The sequence below is a fragment of the Odocoileus virginianus genome, chromosome 28 (genome assembly GCF_023699985.2).
Source record: "Odocoileus virginianus isolate 20LAN1187 ecotype Illinois chromosome 28, Ovbor_1.2, whole genome shotgun sequence".
Taxonomy (NCBI): Eukaryota; Metazoa; Chordata; class Mammalia; order Artiodactyla; family Cervidae; genus Odocoileus; species Odocoileus virginianus.
The window spans coordinates 36761160-36783470 of record NC_069701.1 but is presented as its reverse complement, the minus strand read 5'-3'; the positions used below and the strand labels follow the sequence as shown (position 1 = coordinate 36783470).

The 22311-nt window shown below is 56.5% G+C and overlaps 1 protein-coding gene across 34 annotated transcripts in view; it reads left to right on the top strand.

The window, feature by feature from the left end:
• The window catches only part of NRXN2 (neurexin 2), a 108756-nt gene that overhangs the window by 85076 nt on the left and 1369 nt on the right, over positions 1–22311 (top strand). For 24 of the 34 annotated variants that reach the window (XM_070457587.1, XM_070457588.1, XM_070457585.1 and 21 more), the window contains 4 exons: positions 251–422; positions 4495–4584; positions 7978–8303; positions 10636–10714. In XM_070457587.1, the coding sequence (XP_070313688.1) occupies positions 251–422; positions 4495–4584; positions 7978–8303; positions 10636–10714 (667 nt within the window). The remainder of the gene's footprint in view (positions 1–250; positions 423–4494; positions 4585–7977; positions 8304–10635; positions 10715–22311) is intronic. The other 10 variants (XM_070457590.1, XM_020891767.2, XM_070457589.1 and 7 more) reach the window with 1 other exon arrangement.

Here is a 22311-nt window from a genome sequence, read left to right as displayed (position 1 = left end):
ATGCTCTGCACCCACAGTGGCTTCTCCAACCTCTCTGAGCCTCAGTTGCTCCCTCACTCGAGTATGGGGGAGGGGGCAAGCCAACCTCCTTGGGCAGGTGAAAGGGTCCAGTAAAGACACGGCTGGGAGAGGTGTGTCGTAAAGCTGTTAAATGCAGCAGAGCTGGCCCAGTGGTGGTCACAGGAGGAGTTCTAGCAGGAGTGAATGGTCGTTCCCTCCCAACCCCTGATCTCGGCCTCCCTGTCCCCAGGACCAGGGCACCGTTGGGGTGATCTTTAACGTGGGCACGGACGACATTACCATCGACGAGCCCAACGCCATCGTGAGCGACGGCAAATACCACGTGGTACGCTTCACTCGAAGTGGCGGCAACGCCACCTTGCAGGTGGACAGCTGGCCGGTCAACGAACGGTACCCGGCAGGTAGGCGGCGGGGCGCGGAGGTGTGGCGGGAGGGGTGGGGCAGGGCGGCCAGGGCTGCCTCCGATAGGAGCGCTGCTGCACCAGGGGCGGGGCTAAGTGGCCAGGCTTCCCGCTGCGGGAAAGGTTGGCTTGTAGGGGCGGAACCAAGGTGGGGCGGGGCCAAAAGGAAAAAGTGGGATTTGAAGGGTAGGGGCGGGACTGTGGGAGAAGGTCAGCTCTCAGGGGGTTGGAAGAGCTGAGCCAGGAAGGTTGCAAGGGCAGGGTCCCATTTGCTGGTGGGGGATGAGAGAAGCGAAGGAAGGTAGAGGTAAGGAGAGTCTGACGTAAGTGAGGGAAGGATGAGCTGAGAAAAGAGGGACAGGTGGAAATGGGGAGGCAGATGCAGACACCAAAGAGAGAAGATTCAGAAGTAACCCAAAACGGATCTTGGCAAGGAAGCAGGGCTGTTCCCAAGGATAGAACCAAGGCAAGAACCAAGGTCTTTACAAAGAGCAAGTCGAAGGTTCATATTAGGTGAACTAGATAAAGAGAAGTAACCATGGAGACCGGAGAAAAGGAACCCCAGTGTGTCAAAGAGTAAGGGACATCGTGAAAGGGAGAGAGCGACCAGTGACAACAAGAGCGAAAATAGGTCAAGTGCCTCCAACAAGCCTTCGTCAACAGCCTACTGGTCTCAGGTCCTCTGCTAAGCTCCGAGGACACAGGGCACAACCCCTGCTTGCAGGGAGCTCACAGTCGTTGGGGCAGGGGAGCGCAGGGATGCAAACAGACTTGATTCAACAGTGTGACAGCTGTGGTGGCCGAGGGCCCATCAAGGTCTGAGGAGCGCAAGGGAAGGACAGGAATGAGGACCTGAAAGACATGAGGAGGCAGAGACTCTGCAAGAATCTGAGGGAGGCAGAGAAAGAGCCTCAGAGTGACAGGAAACAAGGGAGGAGCGGTGGAGAGATATGGAAATAGTCACCGAGACAGAAGCAGAAACGGAGGCAGCGCCCGGAGTGATGCAGGGAGATGTATGGAGCCGCTGTCTCGCGGATGCAGCCAGCAAGAGAAGAGGTGGCCAGAGCCTGGGGAGGGAGACAAAGAGAACCCCAGTGCGGGAGACAACAGGGAGGGGAAGTGGAGGTACCCCAGGAGAACCGCAGACGCACCAAGACACGGAGATACAGGCTGAGTGACACTGCAGAGTCATGTGCATGGGGCGACTGAGGAGCAGAGAGAGCATGTGCAGGCTCAGCTCCTCTCCTCGGCCAAAGTGATGCCCAGAGAAGCTGCCCCGTGCTGGCTGAGGGGGTGGAAGGATGTGAGAGGTTCAAGTGTGCAAACCCTCACAGCCCACTTACACTGGGGTGAAAAGGCTCATGTGGGCTTATGGCTCACTGACACATGGGCTTGTACTCAGACACTCTCAGGCAGGCCCTGAAGACAGAACCCCAAAGTCCCCTAATAAACACAGAGACTGACACACACGCAGGCCAGCCCCAGACACACAGACACTGGCAGATATTCACGTGGTCAGACAGACACAGGGGGAAAAAGCCCTAAAGAGGGATGCCAGCTTACCCTGAGGCCTGGGCATGTGTGGGGCAACTCAGGCACATAAGTGTTCCCATTCCAAGTGCCACAGACACGCCGACACCGACAGGCCAGGCTGTGGGCCTCAGACTTCGCTCTTTCTTAGACATACACACCAGGGCAACCTTTGCAGCAGTGAAGACACCAGCCTGCACTGGACAGGGCTGGACTCGGGGAGCATGAAGCTTTACGTCAAGCCAGAGCTCCTTCCGTTGGATCCCAGCAGGGCAGATACAAGATTAGAAAAGTCACACCCGCCCTCCTCTGCTTGGGATCCCTGGATGGGGTTGGAGAGGCTGTGGGGTGCCTCCTTGACTGCCAAGCAGAGTAACCTGAGGCCTGGTGCCCTGTGAGGGCAGATCACCTATGAAAGTGAGTGTCACCCCGAGCGACACCAGCAGGCCAGAGTAGAGTGTGCCTGGTCCAGACTCTCAGGAAGCACAGACATGCAGCCCAGGGACCCCAAGTCAGCAGGACCTGTCTTTTCATCCTGCATCTGCTACTGACAAGCTGGGTGACCTTGGACAAGTCATCTAGCACCTCTGTATCTCAGTTTCTACCTCTGAAAGTTGGGGATTATATCTGCATCATAGCCATACTGTGAGAGTTCCATGAGATGACCTAAGGAAAGTGCTAGAATGGCATGGCATGGCAGAGGTGCTGTGTAAATGGAGCTCTTGTTAGAACTGTGTGTGCCAGTGAGGCAGACATACATTCTTCCCTCCCTCTCAGGACACACATACGGACAAATACATGACCACACAGACACACACACACACATACACACAGCTGTCCGGTGGGAGTAGGTGCCTGGATGCCCCCTGCCCTCCTGCCTCTGTTCGAGTGCGCCCTCTGCCTCCCCTCCCTCGCTTCTCCCGTCTGGCTGCTGCTCTCCTCCAGACTCTTCTGGGGCCCCTCCCAGTCCCAGCCCGGGTGCTGTGCTGCCTCGAACAGTACACAGCACTCTGCCGGTCACTTGCCAGCTGCAGCTCGGTGGGGGCTCCCCTTGGGCAAGGACGGGACTTCTCTTTGCATCTCCAGCACCCAGCGCCAGGAATAGAGGACACTCAGGAGATGTTTGCTGAGCGACTAAACGAGTGGATGATCCATTTTTGTCTAAAACACAAGTGACCTGACTCTGTGGATTCAGAGTCTGTGGAACCTTTGGGAGGGCAGGGTCTCACTGCCTCGTAAGCACCCAGGGAGGCCCCATCCCTGCTGGAGTGAACACACCACGGGAGGTTCATGGGAGGTGAACACAGGCAGGCCCAGGCCCAGGTCTCACTGGGCAGGTAGCGCGGTTGTGCAGTGAGACATAAGAAGGAAAACGCCCCCAGAGTGCATGTTACTGAAGATCGTGTCAGTGGTTTCAATGGGTAGAGTGGCCAGGTGCCCAAAGGAAATAACTTCCATTTCCACATTGCTACAGTTTGGGGTCACCCACAGCCTTGGGGGAGAGCTCACAGAGCACACAGACACACAGACAGACACACACACACACACACATTCTCCTTGCTCGCTGTGAGCAGAGAGAACAGTTGTGTATGGATGGGCAGCCAGGATTGAGAGGAGGAAGGCTCAGGTTGGGGCTGGGATGGGTCCCCAGGGCTGGAACGAAGCGGAGACCTGAGTGGAGAGGAGTCCGAGGGTCTTGGAGTGAAAATGAGAGAGAGGGGGATGAGAGCAAGGTGCCGCCAGGCGGAGGAGGGCCGTGGGCAGCTGCAGGGAGCCCGGGGGTGGGCCGGGGTGGCAGAGGAGACGAGATGCAAGGGTTGGGCGGGGCAGCTGGGGCGCTGTGACCAGGGTGAGAAGCCTGGAAGTGTCTTCAGTGAGAATGGTGGGGGCTTGGCGGGGGAAGTGCAGGTGGAAACCAGTGGTGGGGTGGGGTGTGGTGTGGGGTGGGAGGTAAGGGGAAGCTGGGAGTTCATCACAGAACCTAAAGGGAACCGAGGGGACTTCGAGAAGTGTTTTAAATTTCACTGTTAAATGCGTGTGCCGGACCACCCCCTAAACGCCGCATAAACCCCCGCTTAACCCGTCCCTCCCACTTCTAAATCACCCTCTAAACGCAGTAACCAGCTGGGTCGCTAAGGCCTTCCACCCCTAACTTAAACCTGCTAAATGCCCCTCCCCGCCCCTCTACCCCACTCTGGGATGGGGAAGGAAGCGGGCAGACAGATAAACCTGTTTAACCTCTGACCTTTGACCTTCCAGCTGCCTCTTCTTCCATTCCCCTTTCCTTTTCTTCCTTGTTCCCTCTTTTTCTTCGGGTGGCTCCTGCCCCCAGGATGGGGCTGGCTCTGCCTGGGAGCCTAGGGAGGGGGACCGGAGGGCGGACGAGGGACCGGCGTTTCTTCTCCCGCCTTGGGTGGACCTGCCCTCTCTCCGTGGGATGTGGCCGCTTACTCTGAGTCTCCTGAGAAATGCATAATTACTTTTCTAACTCCTTTGGACTTCGCCGCCTGAGAAACCTACTGTCTTTCTAAACTTTTCCAAGGAAACTTTGATAACGAGCGCCTGGCGATTGCTAGACAGAGAATCCCCTACCGGCTTGGTCGAGTAGTTGATGAGTGGCTGCTCGACAAAGGTAATTAACCAGAATTAATTAATTAATTAATTAACTTTAAAAACACTATCTTAAAGGTGCAGAGCTCTCTCTTTCCCCATCCAAGCCTTCCCCATCGCCCACCCCCTAGTGAAAGGACGATTGTCCGGCCAGGGTGCTCCCTTCCTCTTTGGGGTCATGGGTCCGTGGCTTCTAGAGGAGTGGTTGGGGCAGGGGTGGGGCTTTTCCTAGAAGTGGGAGAGCTCGGTCTCTTCCTAAACCTGTGATGGGACTAGGGTCATCGAGGAGATGCTAAACCCCTCCAGGAAGGCAGGGTCAAGTGCAGGTGGGGAGGGGGCTTCCCTGTTGGCTCAGAGGTTTAGTCGAGGGCCAACTGAGGACCACAGCATGCTGGGCAGCAGACAGCTTTGGGAAGCAGAGGGTGGTGGTCCTAGGATCCCAAGGAGGGATAGGAAGACTTCACAGGGCTCATCTGAGGAGAAAAGGGAGGAGTGGGGGGGGGCTTCAGATCCTACTGGAAAGATTGAGAGCATCTGTGAGGCTGCTGTCTCTGGAAGGGGCCCACCTGGGTCCAGAAGGTCTCAGATGCAGTGGAGGTTGGGGGGAGACTAGGAGGTGGGGGAGAGGTGGCATCTCAGGAGGATTTCTGTGCCCGCTGAGCTGATGAGGAAGACAGAACAGCTGGCTAAGAGGCGCTGCTGGGTGTGAGGGAGGAGGGAGAAGGCCACTTGTCACCAAGGGAAGTTGGGGCCAAGGGCAAAGCCATCCCATTCCCTTTGGAGAGGGGGCGAGCTCTGTACCTCTAAGGCTAAACTCTAGGGGGGAAGTAGCAATGTTAAACCTCCACCTAACCAGCTGATAACTGTGCTTTTAAATGTCCACTGGGGCCTGCCCCAACTAAAACCCCCAATGTCACTTCCAGCCCCCCACACGGCCAGCGGGGACTAAACATGCTGATAACCAGATGTGATAAATCCGTAGCAGGACAAAAAGTTAAAGGGACTGTAACAGATATCGCTAAAACCTACAGCCCCCAGCCACACTGGGCTGCTCTCTCCAGCGGGGTGAACTTTAACCCTTTGAGGAGTTCATGGTGGGTGGGGCCCCAGGGGCCTAGTTGGCTCACCCATGTAGCTTCCTCCCCATTACCCACCTCCCTCTCCCAGAATCAGAGAGGCCAAGGGAGCAGCTTGGGCTGAGGCTGGGACAACTTGTGACCCCAAGGGTAAGGAGAGCTGGACAGGCCAGGGAGAGGGGCCTGGGGGGTGGGACTTGTGGTCCAGTTGAAAGAAGAACTCCTGCTGGTGGTTTGGAACCCCAGTCCTGCTTTCCTCCTGCAGGGTTGTACCTTCTCTTTAGGCCTCTGGTTCCTCTTCTAGAAAGTGCAGGATTGGGCCATGTTCTCTAGTATTTCCCATAGCGTGGCATGGCCTTGGTCAAGGCATCGGCTCCCTCCTCTGGGAGACAGGGACAGTGATCCCTGCTCAGCCTGCCTCACACGGGGTGCCGTGAGGATGAGATGAAATAAGGAGCAGGAAAGCATTGGAGAACCAGAGCTGGGCATTCTTGGAGAGATTACTTTACCATCAGCTCCTAGCATGTGGTAGGTTCTCAATAAATATTTATTGAGTGAATCCATTTTTCCAGTTCCAAAACATATCCTGTGAAGCATAAGTCCCATGAGATGCTTCTTGATAAAGAGATTTGTGGTTAAAAAAAAGAAGAAGAAAGAGAGAGAGAGATTTGTGGTAAAATGAGCTTGAGAAATCGGAATCCTGTTTCTTCCTCTTGGAGAGGCGTATGAACATGCAATTTAATAAAGGCTCTGAGAAGTCCTGCGAGAGAGAAACCTCTTGTTTAATTATGAAATGTTTGTTTTCCAAACTCGTTTGACCACTGTGAACCTTCTCCTCTGTTTTTCTCCTGATTCCCACGTGCGGGTGGAAACTGGACACAGTGATCCTCAGGGCCTCCCTGGTCCCATGTTGAACTGCCACTCACTAGTTCTCAGCTTCTGTGGGCTCCGGCTGCCCCCTCTGGAAGATGATGGCCCTGCTCCAGGGCTGAGGGAGGTACTGGGCAGAAGGAGGGCTGCAGGAGGAGGAGAGGCTGAGCAGAGGGTCTGAGCAGACACACCCGTGGCCGATCATTGGCCAGAGGCCAGACAGATGGCTGGGGGCCCCAGAGGTCTGGGTGTTCTGGGGAACCCGTGTTTCCAGCAGGAGTGTGGGTTTCACAAGTTGGACTGTCCTCAGCCCAGGTTTCAGGGCAGGGCTTATAGGCACCTAACTCTAAACCAGATCTTTAACGAGGCACTAACCAGAGGCTAACAAGGGCTAAGCCAGGCCTTAACCCCCCAGCGCCAGCAGCTGAAGGTCCAGGGGAGCAGGGGGCAACCTAGTACTTCCTCTGCCCACCTCCCCCCACAAAATAAGCAACATCAAAACCAAAGTTAAATCTAAACTTAAACATAATAAATATCTTTTCTAAAAACCAAACCAAAGCAACAAACTCAGAGGGTTAAACTGACCCCCAGATCCACTAAAACCAAACGGAACAGCCAAAGCCCACCCAGGTGGGAATTCTGAGGTGTCACTGCTGAGTGAGGAGCGAGGTTGGAGCTGGAGTGGTTTTTTTGGCTGTCAGCGAGCGAAGCAAGGTCCCTTTAACATTTTCCATCTCTGTGCTTGCACACCCTGGCGGGGAGGAAGGACTCTGTTCTCCAAAGTGTGATCCCCAGGCTGTGGCTGAGCCTCGAGGGGAGGAGGGGAGCCTGGCCAGAGGTCCGAGCACTGGGTGGTGGCTGGGAGGGCTGAGTGCGGTCCACATGGCTGCTCCTAGCCTCACGCATGCTGGCCCTCCCCCCACGCACTGTCCGCCCGGGCCTCACCTCCATTCCTGCCCTGACACGCACTGACCACGTGGCCTGGCAGTCGCCTCCTCCGTTTCTGCCTTTTTGTCTCCTCTGTCTGCTGCTTCCGAGAGCTCCGTGGCTTGGGGCTGGACACGGGGTGTGGGAAGTTGGGGGGGAGCACAGAGGGAAGATGGGGATCCAACTGAAGGGAAAGAAGGAGGCGATGCCCCCAGAGCAAGAGAGGAGGGGGGGTGGGAAGGCCAGAGGCCTGAGCATGGCGGGGAGAGGGGGGAGCTGGGCCCCCTTTCCCAGCCCATGTGTGCCCTGGGGCCCCTTCCCCTCCAGGGTCCCTGCTGGCTGGACCGGGCTAGTGGCTGACGAGGACTTTCCCTTTGGTGTCTGCCCCTTCCTCGTTTCTCCCTCCCCACCCAACCCCTACTTGCTGGTTTCCACCTCCACCCCTTTCCCCGCCTTGGACACCCCCCCTTCTCCGTCCCCTTTCTGGTCTCCCCCTACTGCCTGTCCCCTCTCTGTCACCCCTGCCCCTCCCCACCCCCCAGGCCGCCAGCTGACCATCTTCAACAGCCAGGCTGCCATCAAGATCGGGGGCCGGGATCAGGGCCGCCCCTTCCAGGGCCAGGTGTCCGGCCTCTACTACAATGGGCTCAAGGTGCTGGCGCTGGCCGCCGAGAGCGACCCCAACGTGCGGACCGAGGGCCACCTGCGCCTGGTGGGGGAGGGGCCGTCCGTGCTGCTCAGCGCGGAGACCACGGCCACCACCCTGCTGGCCGACATGGCCACCACCATCATGGAGACCACCACCACCATGGCCACCACCACCACGCGCCGGGGCCGCTCCCCCACGCTGAGGGACAGCACCACCCAGGTGAGGGCCCCTTCAGCGGCCGGACGAAGGACAGGACTCGGGTGGGGGTAGGGCTGACATCTGCCTAGCAACCCCAGCGCCCGGGAAGCTCTGAGGGGACGGTGGTTTAGATGGAGCCGGCAAGGTGTCCTTTCTTGAAGCGCTTGTCACCCTGGGAACCAGGGATGCCATAGATGTGGAGGTGACCACTCTTTCTAGGGGGGCCATTCCCAGAGTCGAGGGGAAGTTAGGTACCCTAGCTAGACCAGGGAAGACCACCCCCGACCTATGAGAGAGGCGTTGCTATAGGAGGAGAGCAGAGCTGGAAAGGAAGACTTCCTGGAGGAGGCATTCCAGGCCTCTGCTTGATGCTTCTACCTGGAGAGACCGGTGAAGCCCCAGAGAGACCAAATTGGGCTGGGGGATGGAATGACCCCTGCTACCTGCCTAGTAATGAAGGCCATACTTGGTGTTGTGTGGGCATCGAGGGGGAGACAGAGGGAGCCAGGATGGCACCACGCTGGGCAGGGCACAGAGGCGACAGCGCTGGAGGGATCAGTGGCTCGCCCGGCGGCGGCGGCCCTTCTCCAGAGGCTGGTGGAGGCCGGAGCAGCCTCTCCCTGATGGCTGGTGTCCTTGCGGTGGCACTGCCAGCCCACTTCTGTCACAAGCCCTCTCCGTGTGACCCTGAGTAGACGCCACCAATTAGCAGGCCTCAGTGTCCTCCGAGCCTGCAGGTCAGAGCCAGGCAGGTGCAGACAGTCCCCTGGTGCTTTACTTCCCTCCCCCCGGCCCGCCCCACCTGCTGAGATGCTCTCCCCGGGTCAGGCTTGAGTTCATCTCCTCTTGCACCCGGGGGAGCAACTGAGGGGGCTGTATCTGAGAATGAGGCTCTGCTGGGACAGGAGAGGCCTGACTTTCCTGGTGGCCAAAGCTGACTGAGCATATGTGATTCACCAAGGCAGCCCCGGGTGCAGCTGAGTTTTCTAGCTGTTGCCGTCGGTCACTGATGGCCTGAGAGTGGGGGTTCGCACCTGGCACACTGGACCTTGCTTAAGGGCCCTGCTCCCCCTGCCCAAGCCGATCCTGTCCCCCATCGTCCATGGCTGCGGGCCTCGTCCCAGGTGAGGGAGGAGCTGGGTCAGTCACGGGGACAGGTCCTACCTCCACCACCAGCCTGAAGTTTCTGTAAATGAGGGCTGGGCTCTCTGAGCTCCCATCCCCTCATCCCTGCCAGTCTGTGCGGGAGGGGCCTGGATCTGGCTGACAGCCTTGTCCAGGCAAGAGAGTCAAGCCTGAACCCCCTTCCTTTCTGCCTTCAGAGCCAAGAAAATTGAGGGGACCCGAATCCAGGCCTTATCCCAGGGAGCGGGGAGCCCTGGGAAAAAGGCATGGCTCTAGCCAAGATTGGGCACTGGCCATGCCCAGTGCCTGATGGCAAGAAGGGCATCCAGTCTCATGTGAGGTGATGGGCAGACCGTCTAGGCAGGAGAGAGGGGTGGGGTTATAGAGAGAAGCAGAAGGAAAAGTAGTCTTCCAGGCCCCACCTTGTCCTTCGGTGAGGGCTGCAGAGTCCTGAGATCAGGGGGTGGGGAAGAAGCGGGATGTGACTGGTTCACCCCTTACCCAGCCCAGACTCCTCCCATCATTGACCTTCGGCCTGGCCTTCTCCCTCCACCGAAGTCTTTAATTCCGTTCCTGCTTGGAGTCTGGGTTTCCCTCCTTGGGTTTCTTCCCTGTCACCCCCTGTGTATCCCCCCCTCCCCTTACACTCACTCATCTTGGGGATTCTCTTTCTTTGCAATCAGGAGGAGAGAAAATGCTGACAAAGTCGACTCCTGTTGTCATGGCAACCACAGCCCTAATTATTGTGTGCAGCCCGGTTCCCGGGCTCCAGGAAGGGGGTTGGAAGAGAGATGAGGATGGTGGGGTGGTGAGGCTGGAACCGAGAAACCCCCCAGGTCGTGCTCTGCCCATGCCAGCCTCCAGAGGCCCCTGTGCCTCACCTCCCTGCCACCCTTGGACCCTCTTGCTCTGGTCTCGCAGTCACAGGTCCGGCTTGAGTCCCCCAGCTTCCCAGAAATAAAAGGCACAACATGTGCTGTTTCATTGATCCCCAGGAGCGCGGGAGCTGCTGCAGGGCAGGGCTGTTCAGTCAGCCTTGCTTTGCATGGGGGAGGTGGAGGCCCCTGGGTCACCCAGCAAGCTCTGAGAGCTGGGGTGTGGACCAGGATGTGTGTCTCTGCCCAGGGCCCATCCCCCATCCTGTCCCACAACTCAGGAGGTGGCCGTGGGGTCTGCTGACCTGCCCTGGAATCCTCCTCTTTCCCCCCACCCTCCTCTCGCCCCCCAGAACACAGATGACCTCCTGGTGGCCTCGGCCGAGTGCCCGAGCGATGACGAGGACCTGGAGGAGTGTGAACCCAGTACTGGTGAGTGCCTTTCCCCCCTCCCCTGCCCCGGGCCCGCTGCGACGCTGAGGGGAGGGGGGCGACTATCCCTGCCCCCGGCCCAAGCCCTGCCAGAGGCCTGCTGCCAGGCCTTAACTTTTCCTGATAGCTTCCTCTTCCTTCCTGCCATTACCACCAGGCCCCATGAGTGCTCCCTGGTGAGGCAGTTTTTGGCCTTTTGGTGCCCCAGCCCTCAGAGGTAGTGTAGTGAGGTCCTTAGTTTGGGGTTCTAAGGTTGAGGGCCAAGGGATGCCAGGAGGGAAAGAGGGAGAATTTACCCTAGAAAGATGAGTAACTGCAGGTCCCATGAGTCCTTATAGTGTGTTGGGGGATGGAGTATGGGGATGGGGAATGCAGGCCTAGGAATTACAATTCCCATCAGCTCTTGGGTTCAGAACTGCAATTCCCATCAGTCCTTGAGGCCTAGTGTTCTCCTGGTCACTAGAAGGGGAGATCTCTGCTGGCTCCTGAACCCTTCTCACTCCCAGTCTCAGGGAGGTGGCCAGACAATCCTGGGGCTCCCTGGCCAAGCTGGGGGAGTTAGGTGGGAGGTGCCCCAGCCAGGCATTAGGTCCCCAGGGAGATTGGACCTGGGGAGCTGCTCTGGGAGGAGAGCAGAGCTGGGAGGGAAGGCTTCCCGGAGGAGGCATTCCGGGCCTCTGCTTGATGCTTCTAGCTGGAAAGAAGGGTGCAGCCCCACAGAGAGAGACCAGATTGGCAAAGCAGGGGTGGGCCTTGGGTGCCAACTGAGAAGTGTGGGGTGTGGAGTGGCACAGTGGGTGCACATGAGCAGGTGGGTGGCAGCTGGGAGGAGCTGAGGTCCTCGTATGTGAGGCCAGCAGCGGGAATGGAAAGAGACTGAATGTGGCCACATTTGCCTATAGGAGCACGTGGGCCTTGGTGGTGGCCTGGATGAGCCCCCAGGAGCCTCATCTCTTGCTTGGGTTTTGCAGAGACTTCTACCCATTACTTTGCAATGTGTGATGGCTGGGCTGTTAATACTGGAAGCTGGAGGTTGGGGCAAGTGCCTGCAGGGTTGGGGTCAGGGAGGGTGAAGGGGTCAGCTGAGGTGGGCAGTGTGACCTGGGCAAAGCCTGTGAGTCTGGCCTGGGGGTGAGCCTGGGGATTCTACCAGCCACAGAAGAGCCACTCATACTGAGGGTGGGCTGCAGCGGGCATGGAAGGAGACTAAATGTGGCCATTCAATGGAAGGAGTGTGGGCAGAGCCAGAAGACCCTGGAGCCTTGGGGCAGAGACCAAGGGTGAGGGATTTCTGGGGCGTAGGCCTCCAGGCCTAGAGGCTGATGCCTGACCGCCCTGTGTCTCCCAGTAGGCTAGAGTGAGGGAGTTGTTCTGGCAGTCCTGGGTCCTGAGGGACTTGAGGGAGCCTCTGGTTACTGGGCTGGAAAGGCCTTCACACCCACAGCCAGGACAGTACTTTCTGGACGGATGCCCTCCACTATGGGAAGCTCTTCTTTGGGGGGCTCCCCCATCTCCCTTGATGATCTTGGCTCAGGGATGCATCCTCACACCCACCATTGCTTTGGGAGGCTCTGGGCCCACTCTGGCACCTTTTACAGAGCACCCTCCTTGCACCCCACTTTTCCCCAGACTAGTCACTGAAGGGGTTTCCTGTAGGCGGACATGGAATTCCAGCCCAGGCCTGCAAGGGGGGCTGTGCTACAGGGTCCCATGGGAGCCCCGGGATGGGACTCTGGGGACAGAAGGCTGTGTGGTCACGAGCAAAAGGCACTGCTTGGCCCCACCGCACGTGTTTGCACACTTGGGGATGTGAACTGCCGGGGTGAGTGGAGAAGTCTCTGCTTTCCCCGGGCCCAGCAGATGGCCATCTTACAGCGACAGACAGGGCCACCCTGGGGCCATGCACCATCCACTGAGGCTCGGGCCTCCCAACCCCACCCAAGATCTCAGGGGCCTGAGTGTGTGTGCAGGTGGCTCGGTGCTTTTAGGTTGTGTTGGGACCAGGGATTGAGGCAGAGCTGAAGTGGGCAGGTCAGTTGCCTTCCCTCCATCAAAGGGTCAAGTCTGTGAGGGGACCATGGAGGGCGGAGAAGGAATGGAGGTTGGGGGCTGGGGAGAGGCTGGTGGGCCAGCCTTTAAAAATAAGAGGGCAGGCGGGCAGAGGGCATGCTGAGCATCCAGAAAAAACCCATGGAACCCACCTTGAGATCTGCATCGCACATGTTTGCACCTCCACATTCACGCTGCTCTGAAATGCTTAAATTGGATTTTTATCTCAATGAGAGGCCAGACAAGGGCCAAGATGACTCCAGGGTCCCTAGACCATGACACCTCCCACCTGGAGGGGGAGGGGCTCGGGCCATAACCCCTCTTGTGCCCCCAGTTCTGGGAGGCTTTTTCTTCAGCAGACACCAGGCCTCCTTGGTCTCCAAGGTCAGTGTCAGAGATGGAGGCAGCCTGGCTAGAGACAGCAGCTACCTAGGGCTGGCCCCAGGCTCGTTGCACCTCTCTTACCTGTCAGATCCTCCTCCCTGGGGTCCAGCTGTGAAGCCTCAGGTCATCCCTGACATGTTTCTCACCTTCTATTGACTTGAGCCCCTCTCCAGGCGCCCCAGCTTGGAGAACCCATCATCTGACAGTCACTTTAATAAGGGTGCTGCCCAGCCGAAGAAGGGCGTTGTGTTGATGGACGCGGTGTTCAGATTCTTTCTAGTGGGAGTGCCTTTAGGGAGCCATATCCTGCAGAAAAGGCACGGTGACCCACCACCCAAGCTGTCTTAGCCAGCCTGATCCACACCCTGTGTTATGGGCCTGGCCTGTAGGGATCTCACCTCTTAAGACACACAGAAGTGCACTCACATGCTCAGACCCACAGAAGGACCCAGCTACATGCACACATGTGTCTGAACAGAGGCACGCCCACATCCTGGCACACACATTTATAGACCTACTGGCAAGCTCATTCATGTCCACTTTGACAGGTCCACATATATTCAAACCTAAAGGGCACACACCACTTGTGCCCAGGCTAAAAGAGGCGCACATATACTTAGATCTAAAGAAACATGCTTGTATTCAGAGCCCCAGAAGTCTGGCACACACAGGCAACCCCGCAGATGTACACAGTTTCACAGAAGCACACACGTGTTTAGAGCCCCAGTCCTGCATGTGTGTGCTTAGGGCTTCTCACCTAGATGCGGGCTCACAGGTGTCTGCCTGCTCAGACCCACAGCTTTCACACTCAAACACGAGCCCAGCTGCACGAGGGTGCCATGCAGCATGTCTTTAACCCACCAAGGCAGCCGTGGGTGCTCAGAGCTGCACATCCATGCACTCACAGCCCCACTGAAGGGTGCATGTGCACATCTATTGAGGGGTAGACCAGATGTTCAGAATCACATGCATGTGTTCAAAAGCACTCACATATTTTAGATATTCATGAGACACATATGCCTGTGTGCTCAGACCCTTAAGGCCCACGTGCATACGAACCTGAGGTTCTCAGAATTCCACATCCACACTCATCTCATGGAGGCACACACATGTATACAAATCCACCTGTGTCACAGACATGCTCACACATGTGCTCAGGTCACAGAATCCTCCGTGTGAACTCTGACTTGCAGACGTTCACAGATGTGTGTGTGTCCATGTTCCGAGTAGGCACACACACTACGTGAGCAAACTTTCTGTGGTGCAAGCACATGTGTGTACACACAGACATGTGAATTTAGGGATGTCCATGTCTGCCCCAGGCTCACAGAGGTGCACGAGTGTCATAGCTCCACACATGCACACACTTGGGCTCAGACCTACTGTCACTTGCACATCTGTTCACAATCACTAAGATGCACACATCCTCAAAGGCATGTCCTCGTGTACCAAGTATGCGCTCATATGAGACCCCTGAACATGTGTGTGTGTGTGCACATCCTCAGGCAGGCTGTGTGTGCACAGACCCAGGGATCCACGCACAGACCCACGTTTCTTCAGCCCCACAGACCTGCACCCCTCCCCCACCACCCGGGAGAGGTGCTCCTCAAGGCCCATCTCAGCTCATTCCCACTTGCAGGCCCCTTAGCTTGGACACACACATGTGCTCAGACCCCTCAAGGCATGCATATGCATACTCAGTCCCACAGTGGTGTACACACACACGCACACACACGCAGAGTCAGGTCAGCACTGACCCACGTGGGTGCTCACAGCTGCTCATACACTCACTCATACACTCAGAGATACACACGCAGCTACACATAGCACACCTACATAGCTGTGGACCCTCTGGCCAGTCACACGTCTTCAGAAGCAGTACAGTGCCTGCCTCCCTGTTCGCCAGGCCAACTCACAGACCACAGTGACCCGCACACACACGTGTACCCAGCTTCACATAAACCCCCATGCTCAGACCGGAGAAGCCGCCTCATGCACGTAGCTCACATGTGTGCATCCCTTCCAAGGCTCTGCTCCTGTGCACACGTACACGGGGCCTCAGAGGGATACACATGCTTAATTCCACAGGCACTGACCCATTTGCTCAGACCCACACATCTAGCTCAGAATCAGAGACACCGGTGTGTTCAGATTCTAGCCTGTCTTAAGATAACACTAGTTGTTATAACGAACAAGCTCTCAACACCATGGTTTAACACATAGAAATTGACTTCTCCTTCACGTAAACACTTCCTGATGGGTGAGCAGCTCTTTTCCAATCACTGATTCAGAGTTGATCTCTGTCCACCTTGAAGCTGCACCGTGACTTCCCTAGTTGTGGTGGAAGGGGATGAATGGGAGGGGCATAAGGGGAGGGTTTATGGGCCAGGCCTGGGAGGGAGGGGGGCACGTGGGTCCTGCTGATCCTGCCCTCCAGAGCACCGTCCCATGGCACAGCCTAGCTTCCAGGTAGGCTGGGAGGCATGGCCCTGCTGTGCTCACAAGAGGAAGTAAAAACAGATTTGGTGACCAGCTAGCCATTTATCTGCCACAGTCTGGGCTTTGGGTTGCAAACAATCCATTCTACTCTCTCCCACACACTGAGCACACCCACCCCTCCCCAAGGGAGATACCCAAAGCCCCCTTCCCCGCACCCTGATTAGAACAGTCTTCTCAGAGGAGAGGATGTCTGCAAGATGGGCCCTCTCCGTAGGGTCCAGACTTAGCTCCTGGGTACCCATATATGGTCTGGATACCCATTAACTAAAAGGATAATTGATCTTATTGCCCACACACCCAGAACACCAGAGACAACCACCACCATAAAACCCTGCATCCAAAGAGAAGGATGGAGGGCACACAGCAGCTTGTAGTTCCTAGTATTGTGGAGATCCAGCCAGCAGGCAGCTCGAGGCTCTGCCCTCAGTGGTGGGGACGTTTCCCCCTGAAACCGCGCTCTGCTTTCTGGAGAAACTTCCCTCTCCTTCGTCTGGAGCCCTGGTGCTGCCCTCTGGCAGGTCCCTCCAAGTCCTTTATCCTTCATGGCCATCTCTGGGTGGGTGCTGGGAAAGCATCCTCCTTGGAGGCCCCACAGCCTTGACAGTCCACTTCCTGTGCATATTTGGGGGCCCATAGGTTGTTTTGAGGCTCAAACAGTCAACAGACCAACACTCAGACTTCTTTCCTAGGCGTCATTCTCAAACCTGTTTATTTCCTTGTTTCTCTGTCCTCTCTTAATTTAACGGTGACTATCTTGAGGGCGTTGGGAACAATCGGGTGGGGAACCGCTTCCTTATTCTGATCCTAGAAGCCAGGATGAACCCTGTTATTCAGGTGGAAGTGTCACTGGGCCACTGTCCCTGAAAGCCGTCTCCAGTCTTCTCTCTTAAGATTTGGGGTTGGGGGGCAGTGGCTCTTCTGACATTTGCAGGCCTCTTATTCTGGGCTCTCTCTGGTCCCCTCATCTCTGTTGCAAACCCAGGAGTTCTTGTCTAACATTGTCTCTTTTTTGTAACACGTTACTAAATGCAGGAGGTGAAAGCCGGCCCTGCTATCCTGACTTTCTGAGCACTTTCCCCTAGTGCCTCAGCCTCAGCAGGCCTGGGGCGGGTCCCAGTCCAAGATGCCAGCTGTCCTGCGGCTGCGTTATGTGGTCCTGCCTCTTTCCAGCCTCCAAATCCATCTCCTTGGATTGTTACCTGAGGGCCACAGGTTTTTGTTAATGTGACACCCACTTGGGGCTGTGTCTGTACTAGTGAAGGTAATGTGTGTTTCTGTAACAGATAACCCCCGAATCTGAGTGGGTCCTTCAAGGGAAGTTTCTCATCAGGGGAAGCCCTACCTGGGTGACCAGCAGGAGTGCTTGGGGAACCCAGGTCCTCCAACCTGTGGCTCCTCCATTTCAACAGGAGGTTGGCAAGGTCACTGGAAGGAGGAGAAAGAGTGCAGAGTCTCGCACCCTGGAGTGTTTAGGGGCCAGTACTGGCACTGCCCACTGCTCCCTCCTATGGCCACACCTACTTGCAAGGGATGCTGGGAAATGTAGTCTCACTGCCTGAAGGAAGACGGTGGTCACGGAGGCACACGGCGTGTGCTCAGACCGACAGTGGTAGGCTCTCATCTTCTCAGGGACACATTCATGCATTCACGTGGGCACACATGAGCTCAGACCACCACGCACAAACCACGTGCAAACCACGTACAGAGCACAGACTCACTCACATGCTCGCACGTCCGCTAAGACTTGCTGCCATGTGGGCTTACATGCCCAGATCCATCAAGGTTCATGTCTGTGCGCACACGCACACACGTGCTTAGAGACACAGGCCCAGGCGCACAGAAACAGGCCCCTCCGAGTGGTGGGCGTACGTGTGTGCACACAGGATGCGCCTCACCGTCTCAGACCTTAGCTCCACTTGGCCCTTGTTTGCCCTTGTTGTGCGGGGATTTCAGGTGGGGAGGGGCGGCACCCTTCAGGCCACTTCACACAGTTGCACAGATTGTTCTCTGCTGGAACAGGTGAGCAGGTGAGTAAGGGCTGAAATCTCGCCAGTGCTCTGCTTGCCAAGCTGTGTGTCCTGGACCCTGGAGCGGGGCTGTGTCCACCAGCAAGCTAGGATGTCTTTTTCCAATTTTGCACAAAGATACAATCTGCCAAACCGTGTGCCTGCAGGGCTGTGGCCGCATTGAAAGGCTGCCGTTTTTCTAATCCACATTACAATGCTGGACTAGTGGCCGTCTTAACATCACAGCCTGGACAGGGCACCCAGGGCTGGTGGATGAGGCCTCAGGCAGCCGATTGCTTCGTCTCTCTCAGCCTCAGTTTTAGATGCTTCTTTGGAGTTGGGCAGATCTTGCTTGGATGGGAATGGGGTTCCTGGGTAGATTTCCAGTCAAGGGCCTTCTGTGCCCTAAAAGCAGAAAGGGTCCGGCTTGCCAGGCCAGCAGCCCCCAGAGGCAGGGTTTGCTGGGGGAGGAGGCTGCTTGGGAGTGGCTTGTGGTCTCCTTGGCCAGAATGGAGTTCCTTTTAGTAAGAGGACTGCCATGCGCTGAAATTCAGTTGCAGAGCAGTGGGTGAGTGGTATCTATGATAAATGCCCCTGTGAATATTCCCCCAGTGCTGCATTTGCCTGAAGTGGGGGCGGGGAGAGAGGCTGTCTAGGGCCCTTATCAGACCCCCAGGGGCACCCCATCCTAGTGTGCACCCTTGGAGTAGAACCGGACCCAGGATTCCAGGCACCATGATTCTTCCTGAGTCCACACCCCAGATGCCCAGTGGGGAGGGCGAGCTGGGGAGCCCCCAGCTGGACTTCTGCAGTGAGGAGTCTCAGAGGGTTCCTCCCCTCCTCTAGGCCCCACTAACTCCTCACTGGGGCAAGCTTGCCTGACCCTTTCTGGACTGATGAATGACCTCAGGAAAACCCAGTACCCTATTTTGAGTGTGACTTGACTGCCACAGAGCCCAGGCTGGCTTGAGTGGGTGCTGGAGAAGGAAGGCAGTGTGGGGTTGCAGTAGTGTGTTGTCTTGTGGAGAGGGTAGGGGTTGTGGGGCCCTGGGGGGACATGGTGTGGGGGATGGAGGCTTGTATTCAGGGCCATGAGAAGGGGGCATCAAGGGGCAGGTGTGGCAGTGTGGGGGATGTGGGTGAGGGTAGGACACCCTCAGGAGATGCCCTCAAGACCTTGGACCCAGGGGAAAGCCACAGAGGAGCTGAGGATGCAGGACCACAACCTGGAGATGGAGGCAAGAACTGGCTGGGGTTGAAGGGCGGGGGCAAGAGGTCAATGTGACCAGGCCTGGGAGGGTTTGGAGGTGGGGATGAGGGAAGTAGGGTGCTTCACAGGGGGACACTGGGAGCCTGTGTGCCCCAAGGACTTAAGGAACCAGTGAACTACAGCAAATCGTTGTGGGGTGGGAGACTCAGGATGGGCAGGACTTGTCTGTGATCCAAGGCCTGAGGCCCCTGAACACCTTCATCTAGTGGGGTGGGGATGAGTAAGAGGGTAGACAGCCAGATCTGTGCCCTGATTGGCCTGATCAACCCCCTCTGGGCTGTGATGTGTCCCCACCATGGGTCTCCTGGTCCCATGTCGTGGGCCTGGCATTCTCTGGAGCCCCAGCTATAGCTAGCTTGTCAAGGAGAAGCCTGTCCAGGATAAGCCTGATCTTAAAGTCTCCAGGAACAACTGGTGGCCCAGTCTAAGACGGAAGGTAGAGGGGACTGTGGGTGAGAGCTGGGCCCATGGAGCAGTTCCTGCCAGTCTGAACTCTCAGAAGTGTCTGCTGCCTGGGCTGGGGGGGTGGGTGGTGGGGGGGTGTTGGGGAGGAAAGATACTCAGAAGCCAGCTGCTCTGGCCTATGAGAGTGGCTCCCAGCCCTTTTGCTCAGATACCTAGCTTGGCCTGGCTCAGAGGAAATGCCTGATGAAATTTCCTCTCCTCCTGTGGTCAAAACACAGTGAGCTGCTGCTCTGTGCCAGGCCCAGTACTGGATACTCGGGAGAGACAGATGGGCCTTGGGCCTTCCTGGCAGTGAGTCCAAACTTGTGCCTCCAGGACAGAATAGGGACATGGTGTCAGAGGCATCTAGGGCAGAGAGGAGCATCTGGAGGTCTGCCTGGAAGAGGAGGTGCTTGGTTGGATTCAAGGATGAGTGAGTTATCAGCAGGGGGAAGGTGCTCTGAACAGAAGGCAAAAGGTCAGGAAGAAGGTAGGTGATGTGGGCCAGCAGTGAGTACCCCAGATGTGTCCAGGGTTCATGCAGGGAAGGGAGCTTTGTCATAATTGGGCCCAGATGCCACCATTTGAGGGGCTACCAGCCTCCTCCTCAGACCTAACAGCTGAGTTTGCCCCTGATCTAAGGACCAGGTTGCTGGGCTATCCTTGGTGGGTGTAGGGTTCAGGTAGGGATGGGGGACCAACTATGTTCATCCCTAGGCTGGGAGCCAGGCCTTGACCTCACTCTGGGCCTAGAGCCCAATACCCTAATGTTATAAATAAGGAAACTGAAGCCCAGAAAATGAAAGTAACTTACCCACAGTCACACAGGAATTCATGATAGAACAGGTCATGGCCTCCCAGGTTAAAATCCAAGCCAAGAGGTAAGCAGCCTAGCAGATTCCTGCAGGCACGGGGAGGACGAGTCAGGCCTTCTGGGCTCCTTGTGAGACATGACCCTCCCCTGGCCTCCGAGAGCCACAGAAGGGACTGGATAGTCCATTCATTCAAGTAGCCTGACACTGACTCCTGGGAGTCCTGCCCACTCTAGGCCTCAGCATTCTCCTCCATGACAGGCTGGTATTGGACAGTCCTAGCCCCCCAGAACATGCTTCTCTGTTCTTGGCTCAGCTTTCTAGGGTGCCTGAGCCTGTGGAAGGCCAGATGCTCAGAGGCTTCACAGTCTGGGGTGCAGGTGAGCTCCTGCCCAGGGGGAGGTTAGATCCTGGTGGGGAGAGCAGCCTGAGGAGCTTGGCGAGGCTGTGAGTTCAACAGCAAGATCTTGGCTGAGCTGTCTACTGTGACCAAGGACGGCTCTGCCAGATTGCTGGAGCTTGTGATCCAGAGGATCAACAGAGGTGTTTGAACAGCGGGACAGAGACCAGAGCACTTTGGGTGGGGGGAGGAGGAGAAGAGGTGCCAAGACGTGGTGGTGGCACATGGCCGGCCTGGCTGCATGGGACAGAGGGATCTGCCAATGGAGTCCTGAGAAGCTTCCCATAGAAGGGGTGGGAGGCCTGTGGTGTGATCCGTGTAGATCAAATGCTGGAGAGAGATCAGAGATAAGCATTCAGATGGGGGGCATGGCTTGAGCTGAGCTGGAAGGAGTACTAGAGGAGAAACCTACCACCCCCGCCAGACCCAGAGCTGCCTCTTCAAGAGGAGGGAGTGCTTCCACCAGCCCCCTAGACCCAGGGCTCAGCTCCCTTCTGCCCCAGACCAGTGGGTTGCAGTGTTTTGGTTTGAGAGGGTCTGTCCAGGGGGGCTGATGGGCATTATAGTTGTTGACCCAGGGGCTGATGGGAATTGTGGTCCACACCCCTGTAAGGGCTAATGAGATTTGTAGTTCTCACTCTTTGGGGCTGATGGGAATTGCAATTTCTGCCCAGGGGACCCCAGCTATCAGACCTAGGCTCCCACCCCCAGAGGCCCTACCCAGTAGTTCTCCTGGGCCCTATGTTAGCAAGTACATCCTTCCCAGATGGCTGTGTATGTATTTTCTTTTCTTTTTTTGCTTTCTTCTTCTTTCCGTTGTTTTATTATTGTTTTAACAATAATAAGAAGGCCAGAGGCAGTCAAGCCCTGGCCAGGTCCTGGTGGCCCATGGGGGTTCTGGGGAGGGGGAGGGGGGAAGTCAGTGGGGGTCAGAGGTGGAGGGTGAAGAAAGAGAAAGTTGGGGATTTAGGTTAGCTAGAGAATCATGTGTTCCTGTCCAGTTCCTTCACTCACTCCCTGTCTCTCCTCACCTCCCTAACTCCACATGGCTTCTCACTACCACTCCCAACGTCCTGTGGGTAGGACCTCCTCCAGTGTGTCTGTGACTCCCTGCCACTCCTCATCCCTTCCCACGTTCAATTTCTCCTCTCCCCGTGGCCGACTTGCAGTTAGCCTTCAAAGCCCCTTCCCCTGACCATCCCCTCCCAAGTCCTCTAACCTCTGAGGAGATTCCTCCACCACCGCCTGTCATGTACCTCCTCCCAAGCCCTCCTTCCCTCTGCTCCCTCCCTCCCCGCACACCGCCACCGAGTTCTGGTAACAGCTCCTCAGCGCCAGCCTTCACTGTGCACATTTCAGTTTTGTGTGTAATGAGGGGGAGAGGGCACGAGTGAGGGAGGAGAGGACTCTGGAGGAAGCAAGTTGTTCAGGGAGAGAAGAGTGAGGGAGGGAGATACCAAACAGATAGACAGGAAACGTTGTTCGGAAAAGTTGTTTTTTCTTATTTTTTCCGGGAGAACCCGCTTACACAGCTCTGTTTGTAATTTTTTTCTTCATGCTAAAATCACACGGCCTATTTGTTGATGTAAGTTGCCTGAATTCCGTGGTATGCTATCTTCTTTTTTAAAAACAAAAGCAAAAAAAAAAAAAAAAAGCAAAAAAAGAGAAAAACCTAGAAAAAACCCTAAAAGATATTGTTGTTAGGTTTGTTTAAATGCTGCTCTTGTATCTGT